The following is a 21,850-nucleotide window of genomic DNA, read 5'->3' as shown; positions in this document are numbered from 1 at the left end:
ACCCCCGGAATCATTTGGTCTTTCCCTGTGAGCTTTTTTCTGCTAGCCTCTTCTGGCTAGCAGGGGGCCTAGAATGGCACCCTGCAGCCAGATTCTATGCAGCAGTGCCGCCTGGAGCACCCTAAGGATGCTTCAGACGGTCACACCGCTGCCCTTACAGCTCCCCGGAGCATCGCTGTTATCACCGGCGATTGTGGCCCCGACCACGTGTGACATCACGGAGGGGGCGTGGCCTGCACCGGGTCCGCAAATAATGTTATATAGATCAAAATGGCCCTCGGCAGAAAAAAGGTACCCCACGCCTGGGTTAAATGATCAGAGCAAACAGATTAAAGTGAACCTAAGAATGAGCGATCCCATCTTTGTAGAATGGTCAAGATTTCTACATGGAACGTAATTCCCTAGAGACTCCACGGTGCATGTGTCGCTCAGTGTACATGCAAAGGCACAGTTGCAATTAAGATGCATGGTATTAGATATGTCTTGGAAAAGTGATGAGTTACTCAGCGGATACTGGGAGGTGGCAGACGCACCAGTTGGCATTTCAGCATCTATGCACACTGACAGTGGGCATCTCGGTCCCTACACTTTCGGACACACTGTTGTACAGATGGAAAGGACTTCATGGCGGCATTTGCAGATGGGCAGCTACCAATAGTTGCAGACACACCCTCCTCGGAATCAGCCCCTATATGTGTATAATTGTCCTACGTACATCTTATTTGAATATAGAAGGTAACTATGTCACTTTTTAAACAACAAAAGGTAGTTTTACCAGAGTTCCCTCACTCTGACCATCTATCTGATCACATGAGCGAAGCATGGAATATGCCCGGTAAAATGTTTCAATTCCAAAACGTTCCTTTTACCATCTTCCAGCTACTGATTGCACTAAATGGGAAGTTCCCCCAACAGTGGATTCTCATGTAACATGTCTGGCTAAGAATGCCACCTTACCCATCCATACTGCAACCTCCTTGAAGGAGACTACAGATAGACGTATAGAAGCATGTCACAAATCCATATACTCTTACAGGAGCTATTACTCGTCCTGCTAGGGCCAGGGTGGCAAAAGCCATTGAGAGTGGGCAGAGGCCCTAGAAGAGACATTTCCCCTGATGCTTCAAGGGAACAACTATCCTACATATCTCACATTAGAGAAGCCGCTATGGAAACAGCTCTCCTGGCCTCCAGGGTATCTGCCACTTCAGTAGTGGCCCGCCATATTGTTTGGCTCCATTCCTGGAAAGCCGACTCAGACTCAAAAGGGTTCTGGAGTCTCTTCCTTATTCTAGAGATATCCTATTTGGTCCAGAATTAGATAAGTGAGACTACTTTGGCAGCTTCCAAGGCTGCATTCCTGCCCTCTGCATATAATACAAAGCCTCGGACGTCATCCTTGTGGTTCTTTCACCCTCAAGGAAAAGCTAAAGGTCAGTCCTTTCCACGGTAGCAGGCATCAGCCAAGGCCTCCAAGCCTAGGGCAAAACAAGCCTTGGCTACTAGACGTCCACCTGCCAAATCTGAGGACAAACCTACAGCCGAATGGGGCAGGTCTCTCCCAGGGTGCGAGACCGACTACTTCAGTTCGCCCAGTTTTGGCATCAGACCACATCAGATGCCTGGGTAAGAGAAGTGGTCTCCCATGGATATGTCCTATCCTTCTGAAGGCGACCCCCCCCCAGCAGTTCTTTTGCACAGGACCTCCATCGGACCCAAGCAAGGCCCTGCTGCTCCAAAAAGCCATTCAGTCCTTACTGAATTCAGCAGTAATAATTCCGGTCTCCTTCATACAATGAGGCAAGGGCTATTAATTCTACCATTTTCCTGGTTCAGAAGCCCAACTGGTCATATTTTCCTGTTCTCAACCCCAAATCTCTGAACAAGTTTATCAGGGTGCCCAGATTTCGTATGGAAACCCTCAAATCTATTATCCTAGCCGGGGGATTTTATGGTGTCTCTGGACATTCAGGACGCTTGGCTACATGTTCCTATAGCGCCTTCTCATCAACAATATCTCCGGTTTGCTATCCTGCAGCAGTATTACCAATTTGAGGCTCTACCGTTTGGCCTCTCAACGGCCCCTTGGGTCTTTTCCAAAATCATCGCAGTTATGGCGGCCTACCTTCGTCGTCAAGGGATCAGGCTACTCCCATACTTAGACGACCTCTTGCTGTTGGCCAGCTGCCTAGAGATTCTTCACCGCCATCTGCAGGTAACAATTGCCTTCCTATGAACGCACGGTTGGCTGATCAATTGGAAAAAGTCTCCCTGACACCACCTCAAAGAATGGTACATTTAGGAGCCCTCTTGAACTCTCAGGATCATGGAATCTTCCTAACAGACAAGATCTTATTAATAAAACACTTGAGTGCACAGACTGCTTCGCAGTCGCCGAGTGTCAATTCACGCTGCAGTGCAGACATTGGGATCAATGGTGTCCACCTTCGATATGGTGGATTTCGCTCAGTTTCACTCCAGACCCCTACAACACCTGATCCACTGCAGGTGGAACAGGCTACCCCATCTACTTCAAACCAAGACGATGGGCCTCCCCCGGAGGTTCACCTGTCCTTAACCTGGTGGCTACAGATATTCCATTTAGATAAGGGTAGCCCCTTTTGGATCCCGGTCTGGGCTCTCCTCACCAAGGGCGCAGTGACCGGCCAGCACTCTTTCTAGGAGCGCTGGACCCTAGTCGAGGCAGGGTTACCAATCAATGTCTTGGAACTTTGAGTCATCTACAGAGCTCTCACTCTGGCTCAGGATATTCTTCAGGGCAGACAAGTACAGTCCGACAACGCCACGGCAGTGGCCTACTTCAATTATCGTGGAGGCAAGTCGGGAAGCAATGGCAGAATTGTCCCACATTTTAACATGGAACAAATGCCATCTCCCAGCCATCTCTGTGGTATTCGTCCCGGGAGTTCTCAATTGGGAAGCAGATTTCCTCAGCCATCACGACGTGCATGCAGGAGAGTGGTTTCTACATCCAGAAGTCTTTCAGCTCCTGCTGGACAAATGGGGTCTGCCAGATGTGTATCTCATGGCCTCAAGATACGACAACAAACTTTAAAGTATATGGAACCAGGCAAGGGACCCCGACGCAGCCTTCATTGATGCATTGTCAGTGAAATGGACCTTCCATTTGGCATATCTCTTTCCCCCAATATCCCTGCTTCCTCGAGTTCTTCTAAAGTTCAAGCAGGAAAGAGGCACAGTCCTGTTGATAGCTCCGGCTTGGCCCAGACGCCATTGGTACTCTGATCTTCAAAGTCTCTCCATAGATGTTTATCTTCAACTTCCTCTACGAGTAGACCTGATGTCTCAGGGTCAATGTCTACATCCGGACCTAACCCATCTGACTTTAACGGCTTGGCTCTTGAGACATCTTTCCTAACGGCTAAGGGATTTTCCAGCTCTGTGGTCCAGACCATGCTCAGGGCCTGTAAACCGGCCTGAGCCAGGATTTATCACAGAATATGGCATACATATTTCCTATGGTGTGCTCCAAGAAACTATGACCCTCCAGTTTTTAAGGTGTCTAGAATTCTTGCCTTTCTTCAGGCTGGATTGGATCTAGGCCTCCGCCTATCGTCTCTGAAAGTGCAGGTCTCTGCTTTGTCCATCTGGTTCCAGCGCAGACTTGCTCCTATATTAGATGTTCACACCTTCCTGCAAGGTGTTCTATGTATACAGACTCCCTTTGTCCCTCCTGTAGCTCCATGGGTTTTGGCAGTGGTGCTCCAAGCACTTCAGGAATCTCCATTCGAACCCCTCAAATCAATGGATGTCACGTGGCCACTGCGAAGCCTGCTTCTTCTGGCTATAGCATCTGCCCGTAGGGTATCTGATTTAATCTTTCATCGGGACAGGGCTGTTCTTAGAACACGCCCAGGCTTCCTTCCCAAGGTGGTTTCTCGTTTCCACCTAAATGAGGAAATTGTGTGTCCGGCCTTTCAATCACCAGACCTCTCGGCAGATGAGGCCTCTTTGGATGTGGTCCGTGCTCTAAAGATCTACGTGAACCGTACTACTTCCATCATGGAATCAGACTCCCTCTTCGTCCCATATGGATTCCACAAGAAGGGATGGCCGTTTAACAAACACTCTGGCCAGATGGATTTGCATGACTATCTAACAGGCTTACACGCAGTCTGCCCTTCCTGTGCCGGCTACAGTATCTGGTCATTCTTCTCTCTTTGTGGGTTCCTCGTGGGCGGCCTGGCGTGGCACATCAGCTGAACAGCTATCCAGGGCGGCCACCTGGTCTTCTGTCCACACCTTTCTTAGGCATTAAGCCTTTGATACATTTGACTTTCAGGATGCTTCTTTTTGGGCGTAGGGTTCTCCTATCAGCTCCGTAGCGTTCCCGATTTTGAACAACTGCTTTGGGACATCCCCATTGTCTCCCTGTGGAGCCCTATGGACCATGAAGAAGAAAAGTAGTGTTATGTAACTTACCTTTGTTAACTCTCTTTCTTAGAAGTCCACTGGCCACCTGCCCTGACGCACCTGGCTTCTATGGGTTTCTTCTCTTGGTCACTTGTTTCCTTCTCTGTGTGATATTCTTCAGTGTACCAGTCTTCCTTCTCTCCTCTCCTTCTCCTGCCTTGGGCTTGTTAACAAAATATGCTGCTGCTCAGTAGTCAAAACACTAGAAAAAACAAAAATCCTAAAAATAAGCTTGGCCTGCTTGAAGCAGCCCCACTGTTAAAAATGGTGATCCGGCTCCTGCCGGACACCAACGAGACTGAGTTGCCCTCAAGCTGTGGGCGGGGTATAGGGGGAAGGCCCAGAGCATCCTGGGATTCAAAAGCTGTGCTATTGGTTTCCGGTCCTCCAGGTCACACCTCCACACCTTTGTCTCCCTGTGGACACTTGGACTTCGAAGAAAGAGAGTTAACAAAGGTAAGTTTTACCATAACACTCCTTTTTCTGACTAATGTATTAATGATGATACTGTATTTCGCCATGTCATCATCATCAGTGTGTAACTGCACATTCCCCTTTACTAGGTGCAAAAGATAGACCACCTAACTGGTATATTCACTTAGGTGCTTGTCTGTTTGGGCCATACAGCACTTAGCCTACCTGAGAGATCCCTTTCACACCCCTGTTCCGCCTCTATGATTGTATATGTATACATGTTTGGAATATGTGTCCGTTTAAATTTTCTTGCATTACTACTCAAAAATACAGATATGTCCCTTTGTTCATCACCATAGACCCCTAAATATGGGCTGTGGTATTTTGTGGGGTCTCCTAGATCTATCTAGTGTCAGTGGACCTCTGTAGAGATATAAACTGGACACACAGATTTGTTTTTAGAAATTAGCATTTTTAGTTTATTTACACTTCTCAGTAATTTTATTCAGTGTTTTGGAGTCTGGGGGAATTAATGAAAAAACATAACAAAACACAGTGCGAATGTATGGATGAAAATGGTGACTCCTGCTACTGTTTCCTACTTGCCACTATCTTTGTACAGGTGAGATGTTTGCTATTTTGATTAAGTATATAATGTTCTCTCTGTTTTTGTAGGGAGGACCTAAGGCGCTGGTTTATACAGCAAGAAATTGATCTGTTCAGGTTTCGATTTGAAAATTTATTAACAGAGAAGGTCCAAGATTTTCTCAAACTCAATGATTTGGAATATGTTTCTGTAAGTAACTTATGTAGAACTTGTCTGTTCCGGAAAGCATTGTGTGCACACTGTTCATACAACATTCAAGTTTTATACAAAACAAAATTGTCTAATGTAATTTGATGTAATTGTGCTAATGTTCTGCCATTCTTTTCTATATTTTGAGATTTTAACATTGCCCCTAAGATTTGTAGATTTGTTCCACTTTTGATCATGTTGAATGCAATAGTAATGACATGAAGAAACCTCTTTGAAGAGCATAATAATCAATATGCTGATCTGTGTGAGCAATCCTTGACATCTGCTGGACCCTTCAGTTTTATTGAGCTTTAGCTAAAGCTTTTAGATTTGGATCTTACAATGAAATTCAAATCAGTATTTTACAATTCTGAGCACTGTGAATTATTTTCTATGTTGTGTACTTTTCTACCTCTTTTAAAGAAGTCAGTCAGTGCTCATTCTACCTCAGATAAACACATGACTGATATAGTAAATGTAGTGTAGAGTTATTGAGAGAGCAAGTGGACAGATAATGCGTGGTGCTGTTTGTATGGATCTCAAGCTGGGTACACATTAGACAATCCCATGTGCGATGGGACCCAGCGGGTGGGCCGGCATCAGCAAGTGCATACACACTAGCCGATTACCGGGGGCCATCCATGCTTCATTAGGCAGCATGGCATCACTAGCTACATCCTCATATCTTTCTGCAAGTACAAAAGAAATGAGGATGTGACGGATGGCCTGCGGGAGCGTGCGTCGGAATCGTGCGTACACACTGGACGATATGAAGGATTTGTTCCGATGCGTCGCAATCGATCAAATCCTAATCGGTCAAATCGCTCAAGATATCGTCTAGTGTGTAGGGGCCTTAAGAGTAGATGTGAGAAATGAAATGAGAGCGAAAGGGGTTTTGGTTGTGAAAATCACAACTGGAGTAGAGTAAAGTGGATATATGAACTACACTGCACATTCTCTTATAGTTATGAAAGAAACAGTAATGGGGTTTTCTAGCGATCTAATGTCAGCTAAATATAGGCAATTACACGAGAATTACGTCCCATGATTTCCTGCGCTTCTTAGTTTGCAATTATTCTTCCGAACAAATTCCTGAGCAGCCATAGGAGGTATATTTAAAGTTGTGTTAATGTGCCTTTCAGCTGCTTAGTAATTCACTGCCTTAAATGGACATTAAAAATAGAATGTCTCTGGTTTCTTATGGGCTACTAAATTCTAATGGTGTGCTTGAGATTTTAAAATGCAGCACAACCTTTCTTATACCTTTTTAATGTACATAAGCTGTACAATAGATGGTACTAGTATAAGTACAACATATAGAAAATTGTGCATCACTAAAGAACAGCATATTCTTGCATTTTTATTCCCATATTCTAGCACTTATGTTTGAATGAGCCCTTAGCTGTTTAGGAGCATACGTTTTTTTCTGTGACTTTTCATTCTATTCTTTCATAGTTTCAGGCAGATTCTTTGTGTATAAACTTGTACAGTACTTTTCAGATGATAAAGGCTCTCTTTTATAATGTAACTCTCCTTTGACCCTGATGCAAAATGAGAATGTAATTCACTTTTGACAATTAAACCCAATATATTTTACAAATATTTTTTCAGGGAAATCCATGTTTGTTGTTAACTATATCTTGCTGATCGTATATGAAATAGCCAAGAACAATAAACATCACTTATACACAGAAATTGCTTTTGATGGCATATAGGTTAGTTGCCATTAGGGGGAGCTCCTGATCTACTCTGCTACTCAGACAATACAGTATATTTATAGAAATGTCAGGAAAGGACAGCGTCACTAATAGCTAAACTTTTGCCATTTATTTAAATTTTTTTCTTCTAAAAAAAATTCTAGGATGTTTCTAGGATGATTTCTCTCCAGATATTTCAGATTTTTTGTGTGTAATGATATGTATCTTGTGCATTGTAGAAACCTAGTTACTTCATACAGTGACCCCTGCTCATATCTCACCCCCCCCCCACACTGTGTTTATAATACTTATCTCATAAGCAATTCTAACTACTATTGTGTATGTGTGTGTTATCCTGCCCTGAATCACCGTTACTTTTAAATGTTTTAATGTCTGATATCTTTTTGTTTTTCCCTTCATTTGCTTTGATTATGTGATAACACATTCACTCCTTCAATGACCCATGTTTTTATGTTTTTTGAGCTTTTTCTTTTCTGGTGTTTCTAGCATTGATGAATTGTATTCTGCTTTGTTCTTTTGGTCAGAAATCTTCAGAGCTTTGTATGTATGTATATTGAGTAAATATGCAATTCTAGTTCATGATTCACATTGAAAACCACATGAATGGATTTCTTATTGTTGCTGAGAATCAGGATTTTTGTCGTATAGGGTTTAAATTGTTTAATCTGTGCATAGAAATAAGTTGTATTGGAATACTCTACTATCACAAAAGCCCAATAAAATTGAAAATAAGAGTGGTAAAATGATTAATAATAACACTGTGGTGGCATAGAAATATGTAAACTATAAATATTTCATATAAATTTTATAGAGCAAATATTTTTAATTTACTATATTTCAATATATTATGCAGAATAGCCAGAAATTTTTCCCGTCGAGTGGCATCAAGAAGTAGACGGGTGGGGGCCTTTGCAATGCACAAATACGTTTTAAGTGCCCAGATACTGGCCAGTTTCTTTGTCATGTACACAAATATGGGCCGTATTCAATTAGATGCGAAAAGCCGAGATCCGCGAAAAAGTTTAGCTGATTGCGACTTTTCTCCTGTCGGAAACTTATCTCCGTATTCAATTCCAAATACTTTACGCGTACGCAGAAAGTCAATGCATTGTAATAGGCGAAAAAGATTCTCCTCTGAATAGCAGGAGGAAAGAAGTGCAAAGGTGGGGAAACCACTCGGCACCCTTGGGACAGCCTCTCATAGGGTAACTGCGTCAAAAAAATCCATAAAAAAAAAAAAACACCCCAAAAAGGTACTTTCATTTTGGGGGCGAAAAAGTACAAAGTGGCGGGTACAAGCATAAAAAGTAGCGAAATAGACTTTTTTGGGGTCTGTAAATATGGGTAAGGTGTTTTTAGGATTGCAGGTGATTGCAACAGGTGCGTTTTTCACGTTTTTTAATAGAACACTTTAGCGACTTTAAAATATGCTAGCACCCATTTTCTAGGAACCCAAATTTGACAGGACTACTTATTATCACCACAAAATACTGCTTAATGTCATTCTTCACCACTTGTGCAAAGACGCAAATAAGACGTTTTTGTCACAACTTAAGTACCCCAAACCGTTTTATTAGGGCTATTCGGACACCTCTACATTGATCCCCAATGTTAGTGCATCTTTTTGGGGGGTGCAGCACTTTCCGCCTGGTCTGAATTCGCTGCTTGCCGTTTTTGCAATTGAATATGGTGAATAGTGGGATGCGCATGGTAAGTTTCTGTGGCCAAAAGACGTGATGTTGACGAAAAGTCCGGCAGGCAAAATTTTTCCGCGGGTGCGAAACTAATTGAATACCGCCCTATGTTTTGAGTGCTCAGATACTACACAATTGCTTTGTCACTAACACAAATACGTATTAAGTGCCCAGATACTGCCCAATTGCTTGTGGATCTATCTCTCTATCTATCCCCATATACTGTCCCCCAATTGCTGGCTTCACAGATTTTTTTTTAATTGTAACAGCTCCCAGATACTGTCCCAAATTCTGGCTTTACAGATTCTATTTATATTTTTACAGCTCCCCGAAGACGCACAGAAAAGAGTGGACGCAGAAGGACCACTCTCCAATATGCTCAGGCGACTGTTCCCATCCGGAAGGTGCGCCCTTGCTTTTATTCGGCGGGAGGGATCTCTGCCCTCCATCCTGACACCGCCCTGCACTGTGACACAGCCAAGCTGCGCTGACGTCACCGTAACATGATCTTCCCATCGGGGGGCTCTGTACAGTGTCTGCTGGCAACAAGAACACGTTGGTAAGGGTGCTGGGTGGCAGGGGACGCACGCATTGGTGGTTGGAGTGCCAGATGAGGGCTGCCGGATGGCTGGGGGTTTCTTGCCGGACAAACCGCCCGAACAAAAAGATTAAGGAGAGTTTAATGTGCAGTAATATATCTGAAATGTAGTTTAGACCTAGGGCTTTTATGTATTCCAATGTAGTTTCAGAGATATTATAGTTCATTTAGAAGACATGTGAAAAAAAATTACAGAAGTGTAAAGCATTAATTTTTTTTTTTTAAATAAAAATACTGATACACCCTATAGTGATTAGCATTCCTGCTAGGCTGTTTTAGCCATGCCAGATTTCAAAAGGGTAGAATGCTCAATGCCCTTTTGACCGCGTCCCGCTCAAACAACATGCCGGGTGCTGTCCCCACCCGCAGGGGAATAGATGATGTGGGCTAGCGCATGGCATCTATTCACAAAGAGGGGAGAGCTTGGGGGCAGCCCAGCATGTCCGGAAGTGCCGAGTAAGCCCCCAATAGTGATGAAAAGGGGGCGTATCTTAAAGAACGCTCCCCCTTTTCTTTTGGCCATGCCCCCTTTTCGGACGCACTCAATTATCCTTTCTACGGTTCGGTGCCGGACCTAGAATGATCACTAGTGATGCATATCAAATTGAAGAAGAGTCAAATTGAAGAAGAGGCAAAGTGTTTGCCTTGTTTCTAGAAGAGGAAGATACAAATGACAGCTTAAATACTCTTAAAATGACCATACACTTTAAGAGGATCTGTCTAACCATTCAATTAGTTGGCTGAATGGAACAAAAATTTGGTAATGTATGGGAGCAAATGACAATCGACCATTTGCTACCAAACACTAGAAAACGGACAAAAACGGTAGTTGGATTAAACCACGACTGTTTTTATCAGTTTTCAATCTTTTTTGGTACTGCCATTATAATAAGGTGCAATTTCAATTAAATGCACTGTGCTCACTGTTTAACATGACACGCAAGGGGCAGGTAAGGCAGTTCATCGCTTGCGGTGACCCACGGATGGAAGTCATACCTCCGGTCTCAAGGTACAGACCGGAGGTGCTGAGAGTGAACACAGGCTTTGTCCAAGGTGAGCCACTAGACCACCAGGGTACAGATGGAGTGGGAATCCAGTGTCCTGGTGGTTAAAAATCAGCATGGGGAGGTCAGCTTTCCCCTTTACAGCGGCCCCTCCCCTCCCCTCAGCTCATGGCACCATTCTTCTGAGGTTTCGCTTCCCTGAACTGCTCTCCTCCTCCTACCACACCCCCTCAGAGGTCTCCGGGGGCCATTTTCTCCAGGCTTAGCCACAGCACTCTCAGGGAAACGCAGGGTCCGGTCCCCCTACATACCTCTCCCTGGAGTCGGGTTATGTAGCGCTATAGCCTACCAGATGTTGAGTCACTGACCACAGAATCTGTATAGTTGATTGTAGTGCCCTTCTGCAGCTATATGGTATTTCTGCATTGTACTGCTTGTGACATATGCTAGCGCTGCCTGTCTGTTTATTTCTCTATACTGTCCGTATATATCTTTCCCATTGTTTTCTGACTTTGCCCTAACATACAGGTGTATTCAGGGCTTTTCCCGGTACCTCACATCTCTACAATAAATGTATTTGGTGAGGTTTGTCACATACAGTTGGTTACTGCACAGTGCCATATTTGTGCTGTGCGCTCCTGCAGCTTGCCCAAGCCTGACAGGATTAGTATATTGCATTCCTAGTTGTATTATACCCAGTGCCATATTGTGTGCTATACTACTCTACAGCTATGTCTAGCAAAGGCAAGCGTAGCAAGCAAGCAAGCATCTGCACCCATACTGCTATCATGCAAATTATGTGCTGCAAGCTTAAGTGAGAAGGATTTGATACAAGATGGGTTATGTGTTATACTCCACCAGGCCCATCAGACCCCCCAGTTCTTGCACAAGCCCCATGGCTTCCTTTTCTCAGGTGCTGGCTACTATTGCGGATCGCCTAGCAGTACCGACGGTAATTCCCCCTATGGGGTTACCACAACTGGCCGTAATTCCCCCTCTGGGGTTGCCACAACAGGTTCAGGCAATACAGGTACCTCCTGTGCTCCCTCCATGGGTAGACTTACTCTCTAGCTCGGTACAGAGTCTGGTGGCTACCTCTACAGCCTTTCGAACTATGTTGCAAGGTGAGAAGTCCCTACCCAGTAAACATTCTAAGCGTCCTGTGTTATCTTTACAGTCCACGCAGCTCTCAGATTCTGAAGTGTCTTCTGAATAGGCAGAAGATGCTGATCTCTCTAACATGGACTCCCCTCCGGGGCAGGATGAGAGTCTGTCTCAAATTAATATTCCTGCCTTTGTGCGAGCTGTTAGATCCATCTTACTAATAGAAGATGACGAGCCAGCCCCTGAATCAAAGCACCCACGGTTTAAATGACAGAAAGCGGCTTCAGCAGAATTCCCTCTATCTAATCTATTAGGTGAACACATGGCGGCAGCCTGGCAGACGCCTGGTAAGAGGTTTCAGCCCCAAAAACGTCTGACCTCCTGTTATCCATTTCCTGCAGCTCACTGTTCAAAATGGGAGACTCCCCCTGCGGTGGATTCACATGTTACACGTTTATTAAAAGCGCTATGTTACCTATCCCTACAATAGCCTCTTTGAAGGACCCTACGGATAGAAAGGTTGAATCTTGCATTAAATCGATATACTCTCTTTCAAGGGCTGTTGCCCGTCCGACCATGGGTGGCTAAAGCTATATAGAGAGCTGGGCTGACACTCTTGAAGACTCTTTTTTTCCCTTCAATGCTTCTAGGGATCAGATGTCTTTCGTTGCTCACATACTAGATGCAGCTTCTTATATTGGAGAAGCGACATTGGATGCCAGTCTCCTAACCTCCAGAGTCTCAGCCACGGTAGTGTCTGCCCGCCGTACCCTGCTACGCTCATGGAAGGCAGATGCGGACTCCAAGAAAGGCCTAGAAGTGTTACCCTACAATGGGGAGATCTTGTTTGGTCCAGACCTTGACAAGATTGTAACCACATTGGCAGCATCAGAAACTGCATTTCTGCCTTCAGCAACTACTACTGCAAAGCCTCGGACTACATCTTTTAGGTCCTTTTGTCCTCAAGCAAAACCTAAAGGCCAGTCCTTTCCTAGGCAGTCTGCTTCCACTAGGGCCGCCAAGCCAGGACCAAGCAGGCCTGGACCACCAGATGCCCTACTTCAAAATCCAAGGATAAGCCCTCCTGACAGGCTGGCCTCCCTCTGGGGGAGGCTGACTTCTTCAGTTTGCCCAGTGCTGGTGTCAAACCACCACGGTTGCTTGGGTAAGAGAAGTGGTCTCTCATGGGAACGCCCTCTCATTTCTTCGACTGTCACACCACCAGTTTTTCTATACATGCCCTCCTTCAGACCCGAACAAGGCATTACAAATCCAGAATGCCTGCAAGCAGTGGTAATTGTGCCAGTCCCGCTATCTCAGCGGGGGACCTGTTACTATTCTACTCTTTCTAGTTCAAAAGACGAATGGGTCTCATCGGCCTATCCTTAACCTCAAATCCCTGAAAAAATTCCTCAGGGTACCCAGGTTCATGATGGAAACCCTATGCTCTCTTATCCTAGCTATGCAGCCTGGGTACCTCCTAGATATTCAAGACGCGTACCTATAGCGCCCTCACATCAGCGATATCTCTGGTTTGATATGCTACAGCAACACTTCCAATTTCAGGATCTGCCCTCTTGGACTATCCACGGCTCCACGGGTGTTTACCAAAATTATGGCAGCCTACCTGCGTGGTTAGGGTGTTTGACTGTTACATATCTGGACGACCACCTGCTCTTAACAGGAACCCCAGAAGTGCTGCACCGCCATCTGTGGCTAACCATTGCTTTCCTTCACAAGCACAGATGATTAATCAACTGGAAAAAGTCCTCCCTGAATTCCTCACAGAGAATGATTGATCCTGAGAATCAAGCAGGGCTCCCAGATGAGAGAATCTTTCTGACATCAGACAAGATCTCCACACTTCAACTACGAGTGCGCAGATGTCTCCACAGTCGCCGGGTGTCGATCCACTTAGCAATGCAGGTTCTGGGATCCATGGTGTCTACCTTCGACATGGTGGAGTATGCTCAGTTCCACTCCAGATCTTTGCAAACGCTGATCCTCTCCAGGTGGAATGGGTTACCCCATCGAATCAAAGCTCAGACAATGGTACTATCTCCGGTGGTGCATCTGTCCTGCTCTTGGTGGCTACAGACATCTCATCTAACCAAGGGTCGCCCCTTTTGGATCCCGGACTGGGTACTTCTAACAATGGACACTAGTCTCCTTGGTTGTGGCACAGTGACCGGTCCACGACCCTTTCAGGGCAGCTGAATCAACCCTGCCAACAACGTATTGGAACTTCGAGCTGTCTACGGGGCCCTCATACTGGCCCAGAACATACCTCACGGAAAACCTGTACAGGTACAGTCCGATAATGCCACAACAGTGGCTTACATCAATGTATCAAGGAGGCACTCTGAGCCGGGCAGTGATGACACACGTGTCACGCATTCTGACATGGGCCGAGGGTCACCTCCCAGCCATCTCTGCGGTGTTCATTCCGGGAGTTCTCAATTGGGAAGCAGACTTCCTCAGCCATCACGACGTGCATCCTGGGGAATGGTCTCTTCACCAAGATGGTTTTTCTACTCCTAGTGATCAGATGGGGCCTCCCAGAGGTGGACTCATGGCCTCCCGACACAATCACAAACTGCCAGCGTACGGGTCCAGAACAAGAGATGCCGAGGCAACATTTGTAGACTCTTTATCAGTGAAGTTGACCTTCCAGCTTGTCTACCTGTACCCTCCAGTCTCCCTTCTTCCTCAAGTTCTTCGGAAGTTCAAACAAGACGGAGGCACTGTCCTGCTGGTGGCTTCAAATTGGTCCAGACTTCATTGGTACTCAGATCTTTGGAGTCTCTCCATCGACACTCCGTTCCTGCTGCCTCAACAACTGGACCTGTTGTCTCGGGGTCCTTGCCTTTACCCGTACCTAGGTCATCTGTCTTTGATGGCGTGGCTCTTGAGACATCCCTCCTGAGGTCCAAAGGATTCTCCTAGCTCTGTAGTCAAAGCTGTGCTCAGAGAACCTAAGCCAGCCTCTGCTTGGATCTACCAGAGTGCGGCATACATATTTCCAATGGTGTTGTACCAGAAGCTAGGACCCCCAAGTGTTTAGGATTTCCAGAGTCCTGGGCTTCCTTCAAGCTGGATTGAACCTTGGACTCCGCCTGGCCTCACTGAAAGTGCATGTCTTTGCTCTATCCATTTGGTTCCAGCGTAGACTTGCTCCACTTCAGTTGTATTCACTACCGCTCACTTTACTCGCTCTATGGGTCCTTCGTGGCCAGCTCACCGTGATTTCTCAGCTGAACAGCTTTGCAAGGCGGCCACGTGGTCCTCTATCCATACATTTCTGAGGTTTTATGCCTTTGATACATTTGCCTCTCAGAATACTTCATTTGGGTGCCGAATTCTCCTCTCACCTCAGGAGCATCCCTACCCTTAAATGACTGCTTTGGGAGATCCCCAAGGTTTCCCTGTGGAGCCCTATGGACTCTGAAGAAGAAAATGAGTTATGGTAAAACTTACCTTTTAACTTTTTTTTTTCAAGTCCACAGGGCACCTGCCCTGACGCACCTGGCTTCATATGGGTTATGTTTCTGGTCACAGTTTCCTTTTACGTGAGTGTGTGATTCTTGTGTGTACCAGTCTTCCTTTTCTCTTCTCCTCCGGCCTTTGACTCGTTACGAACTGAGGTGGCTCAGGGGCGGGTTATAGGGGGTTGGACCAGTGCATCCTGGGAGCTGAAAGCTATAACTGTGGTGCCCGGTCCTCAACCACCACCTACACCCCCAAGGTCTCCCTGTGGACCATATGGACTCTCGAAGAAAGAGAGTTAACAAAGGTAAGTTTTATCATAACTCTAATTATTTTGCAGCTTTTAAAAATCATAAAAAAAATGATAGCCAGCGACTGTATTTTGGCAAATAAATGTCTAGAGCAGTGGTTCCAAACTGGGTGCCGTGGCACCCTTGAGTGCTGCAGTACTCTTGCAGGGGTGCCAATGGGTTGATGGTCCAGACCCAAAACAAATTAGGGTCAGTGTGATGGGCAAAACCAGTGCTGGTGGCTTTTAATCTTTAAATATATGGACAAACCCTGTCAACCACCACAAAACTGAACCTAAGGATAAAATAAGCATAATTTACTTAATTTTAATAGTTTTTCTGATTTTTTTGGACTGTAGGTGCCAGGAAACAAAATGCTGGTACTCTAGAGCGCCATGATTCAAAAGAGTTTGGGAACCACTGGTCTAAAGTATTTTTGGGTTCATGTGTCTCTCTAGTGATATTTAAGTGCGTTTATAAAAGTTTTGTAAAAAGTGGAATAAAAACACTTGCAACTCACATCTGCAAGTTGAAAATCCCCTTTCCCATCACTACAACACCCAACATACAGATGTATCCTCTGTGCACGCATTGCGCCATACGGTTACCCTCAGCGTACGCTATGGCGCTCAATGCGATCTTACCATGCAATCCTATGGAGTCGCGGGTGCGAACGCAGTGCGCGTTTCCGCCACACCCCATGCGTGGTGCGATTTGCCGTGTACGCAGCAAAGATGGACCAGGACAGATCTGTACATGTCCCATATCATTTAACTCATTTTCTGCTTTTTAGGGAATATACCTGAAAAAAATTACTACTTTATTGGCCATATTTTCCTCCTTATTCATTGGTAGGAGTATCCAAGAGGTACTGCAATGTGTGTTGCCATTTTTATTTAAAAAAAATATTTTCCTACTTTTCACCTTGTCTGGCGTGTCAAAGGCAGATTTCTAATTGAACAGCAAAAAGTCGTAACACTGGCTTTTAAACCCACGTTAAGCTATTTTCATCCAACTCACTAATTGACTGCCTTTAAATGTTTTTAGCTACAGGTCATTAAATATATCTGCTCCATGATCCCTACTCTTACGCATTGGACCCTCTTTACTAGGTGTTATTAATCAGGAAAAACTGCTAAGTGGATGTCGCAGTGGTTTCCGTAGTAGATATATAGTAGGAAAATTGTAGCTCAACATTTCTGCAAAAATAAAGTATGCTAATTGCTGCCTTCTTATTATTGCAGTGTGAACAGCTAGGATGGTCCATTGGAATTTAATTCTTCTCTGTTGCCATAGAATAAATCTATCATCATTAGTCCATTATATGTATTTCCTTTAATGGCAGATTTATGAAATGTGCTTTTGCTGTAATAGGAATTACTACTGTAGATAAAGAATATAAAAGGAGATTATTATGGTCACAAGGTTTGCATGTGATGCCTTTTCATAGCCACTTGTGACCACCACTAAATCAAAATTTCTAGTTATTCTACTCATTTTGTAGCTTTTTTTTTAATTTTTTTATTTTTTAAGGAATTCTCTGGTAAAACTAAATGATTTCAGCTAGTGGCAGTAAAACACATTAACACTCTGACAAAATGCTAAATTCCACAATAATCTATTTTTCCCCATGGTCTCTCTCATTTATTCCAACACACAGATTCTGCTGGATAATTGCTTTGTGTCACACTGTATGGATTTTCTTCTTTAATCACTGCACATCGATTAAATATTCATAAATGCATTTCTGGGGTAAAAAATATAGACCAGACTCTTTGTAAATTTAATAGACTTTTTCTTTACACAAAGGTGTCAAAATATATAAACTAAGAAACAAAAATGCTGTGTTTAAAATATACGTCAGATATTTATTTTTATTCAAACAGGAGATTTTCAAAAAGTAGAGAGCAGCTACCTTACTATTTTCAGCTGTAATTGTTTTGCTGCAAAAGGCCAGTCCAGTTTTATTCCATGTGAATTGTTTTATTATTCAGTGTTACCGTTTTCTACAGTACTGTACAATAAAGTATGTAGTGTAGCAAATGTCAAGGAAACCTAAGGAATGGTGTTTCCTGCCCATGTAAGATGACAAATTACGGTATAATGGAAAGCTAGCGTGGGAGGACAGGAGGAGGTCTGCTATTTAACAAGGTATAGGGAAACCTAGTTCAGAAGCAGACAACTTTTCACAGGGTCAGGCAGATATTTACACATAGCACAAGCAGAGATAAGCTATAGAGCAGAAGTTTCAAAACAGCATAGTGAATAGATTATATGGTAGATTGCAGAGAGCCAAACTGAAAAGGAAGTGGTAAGAGTTATGTAAAACAAAATGTAGATATTGCAATTCAAAGTGCAATCTTTATTTTCTGTCGCTTAAAGTTACAACTGTCAGAAAACATGTTACTGTGTTTTCAAAAATATTCTAAGTAGCTACTCCATATCCATATCATTATTGGGATTAGACCTAGTAATGATGCATAAAAACAGAGGTGTATAATAATGTAATACTGTTTATAATGAGTGCTATTTGGGGATATTTAATAAAGCTTGTAGAGAGATAAAATTGTGAGATAAAGCACCAACCAATGAGCTCCTAAAGGTGCGTATCCACTAGCAGATAGTGGAACGACCATACGATTACAACATTGTAATCGTACAGTCGATGCTCTTCCTCTGCAGTGCCTACACTGAACGATATATCGTTCAGTGTAGGCACCCTACCTCATCCCTGAACATGGTCAATCTGTCGTTATCGGCAGATTGACCAGCATGTTCCGGTGATTGATGTTGGAAACGACCAGGGGTAGCGCGCATCGCTGGTCATTTCGACATTTTCATGCCCGTTTCGTGAACAATTAATGAGCGATTGAACGATGACTATGTCTTAATCGTTCGACCGCTCATTTAAATCGCCTAGTGGATACACAGCATAAAAATTGTCATTTTTCAAACACAGCCTGTAAACTGACAGGATCTGATTGGTTGGTGTTTTATCTCTCAATTGTTTCTGTCTCCAAGCTTTATTAAATCTCCTCCTAAAACTTTAACCATCCATTTACAGATGTAGACAAATTGATTTGTTGCCCCTAGATCTCATGGAAACAATGCTTCATTCCTCCTGGAAAGTGATGAAATGAAAACTGTCTCATGCATGCCTTTGCTATGCCACATTATTGCTTGTTCTCCAAAGATATTCCAAAATGGCCTGGACAGATTTTTCTTGCTAATCAGTCATTCAGCCTATTTAAATGTTGAAAAATATTCACTCTGTTTGAGATCATCATGTGCACTATACTAAGTATTGACCAAAGAAAGCAAAGGAGCGAGTTGTCTGAGAAGATCAGAAAGAAAATTATAGGCCAGCATGTTAATGGCAAAGGCTATAAGACCATCCCCAAGCAGCTGCTTGTTCCTGTGACTACAGTTGCAAATATTATTAAGAAGTTTAAAGTCCATGAGACTGTAGCCATCCTCCATGGACAAGGCTGCAAGAGAGAAAGTGACCCCAGATTAAATAGAAGGATAGTGAGAATGGTAGAAAAGAAGCGAGAAAAACTTCCTAAGAGATGCAAGCTGAACTCCAAGGCCAATGTATGTCCGTGTCTGACCGCACCATCCAAAGCTTTATTATCGACAGTGGGCTCCATGTAAGACCCAGGGAGACTACACTTTGCAAAAGCAACATAAAGTTAGACTGGAATTTGCTAAAAATGCATATTGACAAGCCAACATGCTTCTGGGAGGGGAAGCAGTCTCGAAGCCAACGGATGTAATCCCGACCGTCTAATCCCGGCAAGGTACTAATGACAGGTGTCGAAGTCCCAATGCCTGTCTTTAGACCTACATCGGGAGCCCGGCATACCGATCGAAGGTAAGCCGGTTGCGGACAGCCGTGGGTGGGGGGTTAGGTTAGGGGCTCCCGAGGGGGGACTTAGGGTTAGACACCCCCCCGGGAGGTTAGGTTTGGGCTAGGGGAAGGGGGGGGTTAGGGTTAGGCACCCCCTCGGGAGACTTGGGTTTAGGCTGTGGGGAAGGGGGGGGTTAGGTTTAGGCACTTGGAGGTTAGTGTTAGGCTCCTCTAACGGAGGGTTAGGGTTAGGGGTTAGAATAGGGTTAGTGAATACTTACTGTTTGACAATCGGGATTTTCACCCCTACCGGGCTGCCGCTATCTGGATTCATACTGATTCCTCTGGGAAAGTGTCTGTTTGGACAGATGAGTCAAAACTAGAACTTTCTGACAAGTCACATCAGCTCCATGTTTACAGACAAAAAATTAAGCTCTCAAAGAAAAGAATACCATACCTACTGTGAAACACAGAGGAGGCCCGATTATGTTTTAGGGCTGCTTTGCTGCACCAGGCATGAGGTGCCTTGAATCTGCAGGGCTTAATGAAATCTCAAGACTATCGAGGCATTTTGGAGCAAATCATACTGGCCAGTGTCAGAAAACTGTCTTATTCGCAGGTCATGAGTCCTTTAGCAGGATAATAACCAAGAACACACAGCTAAAAGCACCCAAGAATTGATAAAAAACAAACGTTGGCCTATTCTCAAGTAGCCTTCTATGAGCCTTGATCTGAATTGTATTGAACATATCTTGAGCTCAGACGTGCAGTCTGGAGAAGGCACCCATCAAACCTGAGATAGCTGGAGCAGTTTGCTAAGGAAGAGTGGGCCAAATGACTTAACAGGTGCAGAAACCTCATTGAAAGGACATACAATTGCTTCATTGCAGTGATTGCCTCTAAAAATTATTCAACAAAATATTAGGTTACGGGTCCCATAATTTTCATCCAAGCCATTTGTATTGTATTTGATTCATAATTTAAATATTCAGTTGAATCAATCACATGCAAAATCTAATTTCTATTAAATATGGAATAAACAATAGCCAATTCCTTTTAGCTCTTGAAAGTTATTTCAGAGAAAAATATGGGTTCTACTTTTTTCCTCCCAAAACACATGCTGGGTACACACTAGAAGGTGTTTTGCACGATTTACCTGATGATGAATGACAAATTGTCAAAATCGTCTAGTGTGTACCCACTATGTCAGCTGTTGTGCGCTCCTGCGGGATCGTCAGTCGCGCATAGTCAGGTCGTCCCTACATGCAGCTCAATCTGACAATGCAACTGATGACCCCATGCAGCGGGATAAGGCAGGGGCCGACATATCGGCCCCTGCCTTATCCCGTGCATCGGATAGTCTATTGTGTACCAGCCGCCCGGTTTGTCGCCCCCTGCCTTATCCCGGGGGGAGGGGGGGTCGTCTGTTGCATCGCTGGGAACATGCATTGTTTAGTGTCTACCCAGCTTAAGTTTATATAAAATTGTAAGATGATATACAGAAAACAATGTTAGAAAAACCTTTTCTAAATTAATTTGTGTTCTCATGCTATCTGTGTTCAGAATGTAGCTCATTGTGACATTAGTTACTGTCCTCACTTCCACCCTTACGCAGATAGTAACAGAACAGATTAGCCTCTTATAGGCAGGTGACAACTAATTTTTATCATTATGTAGCCTAGGTGGAAATGGTTTTCTACTTCAGAATCCATAGAAGGTCCACAGGGTGACTTTGGGGGTATAGGTGATGCAGAGTCATCCAGGCACCTTACACAGTAAATTCTTCTATCAGGATGCAGCGGGTCTCCCTCTATACCCTGCCCCCGGGCTGGAGGCTCCTCAGTTTCGTTGGGTGCCCAGCCGAAGTTGGGTCACTAAACACGAAGTGGGGCTGTTCCTAACAGCCCCTGAAATTTTAAGATTTGTCCAGCGTGGACAGTCCAGTGGAGGTTCGCACTGCCGCGTCATCACCCCGCTGGTGCCAAGACGCTGGTACTGATCCAGGGATCTCGGCGGGCCTGTGGGGTTTTGGACCCCGGAGGATCGCTAGACTTCGGCTGGACGCTACGGGGTGGCAGGTAAACGACATGCTGCGGTGGTGCGTGCCGAATCGCAGTAGTTTTCCTCCATGGCTGGGGACTCCCTTGGGTTGACAGCGTGTGCAGCCAGGCACTGAGTCCTGCGCTTCCACAAAACCGCCTGGGACAGCGGGCTGGTGTTTTGCGGGAACACTAGAGCGTCCTAGGGGTTAATCGCTGGCCATGGGAGGTGGCCTTCTGCTGTCCCTGTACCTATTCTGCTATTGTAAGCCATAGCACTGGTGTTGTGCGGGTGCAGCTGAAGTCGCAGTCTGTGACCTTACTACGCAGTCATATCTATAAGGCGGTATCCTTTTCACTATGTCTGGCAGTGAGAGTGACATGCCTAATGTGGCTCCTATT

General features: G+C 44.6%; 1 protein-coding gene across 4 annotated transcripts in view; it reads left to right on the top strand.

Moving 5' to 3' along the window:
* Positions 1–21,850, top strand: part of PRIM2 (DNA primase subunit 2) — a 232,504-nt gene that overhangs the window by 11,472 nt on the left and 199,182 nt on the right. For all 4 annotated transcript variants that reach the window (XM_088455935.1, XM_088455934.1, XM_088455932.1 and 1 more), the window contains exon 5: positions 5,545–5,665. In XM_088455935.1, coding sequence (XP_088312061.1) covers positions 5,545–5,665 — 121 coding nt within the window. The remainder of the gene's footprint in view (positions 1–5,544; positions 5,666–21,850) is intronic.

Source organism: Taudactylus pleione, unplaced genomic scaffold (genome assembly GCF_031769625.1).
Source record: "Taudactylus pleione unplaced genomic scaffold, aTauple2 ptg000678l, whole genome shotgun sequence".
Taxonomy (NCBI): Eukaryota; Metazoa; Chordata; class Amphibia; order Anura; family Myobatrachidae; genus Taudactylus; species Taudactylus pleione.
The sequence above is the reverse complement of the archived record's forward strand: the minus strand, read 5'-3'. Positions and strand labels throughout refer to the sequence as shown.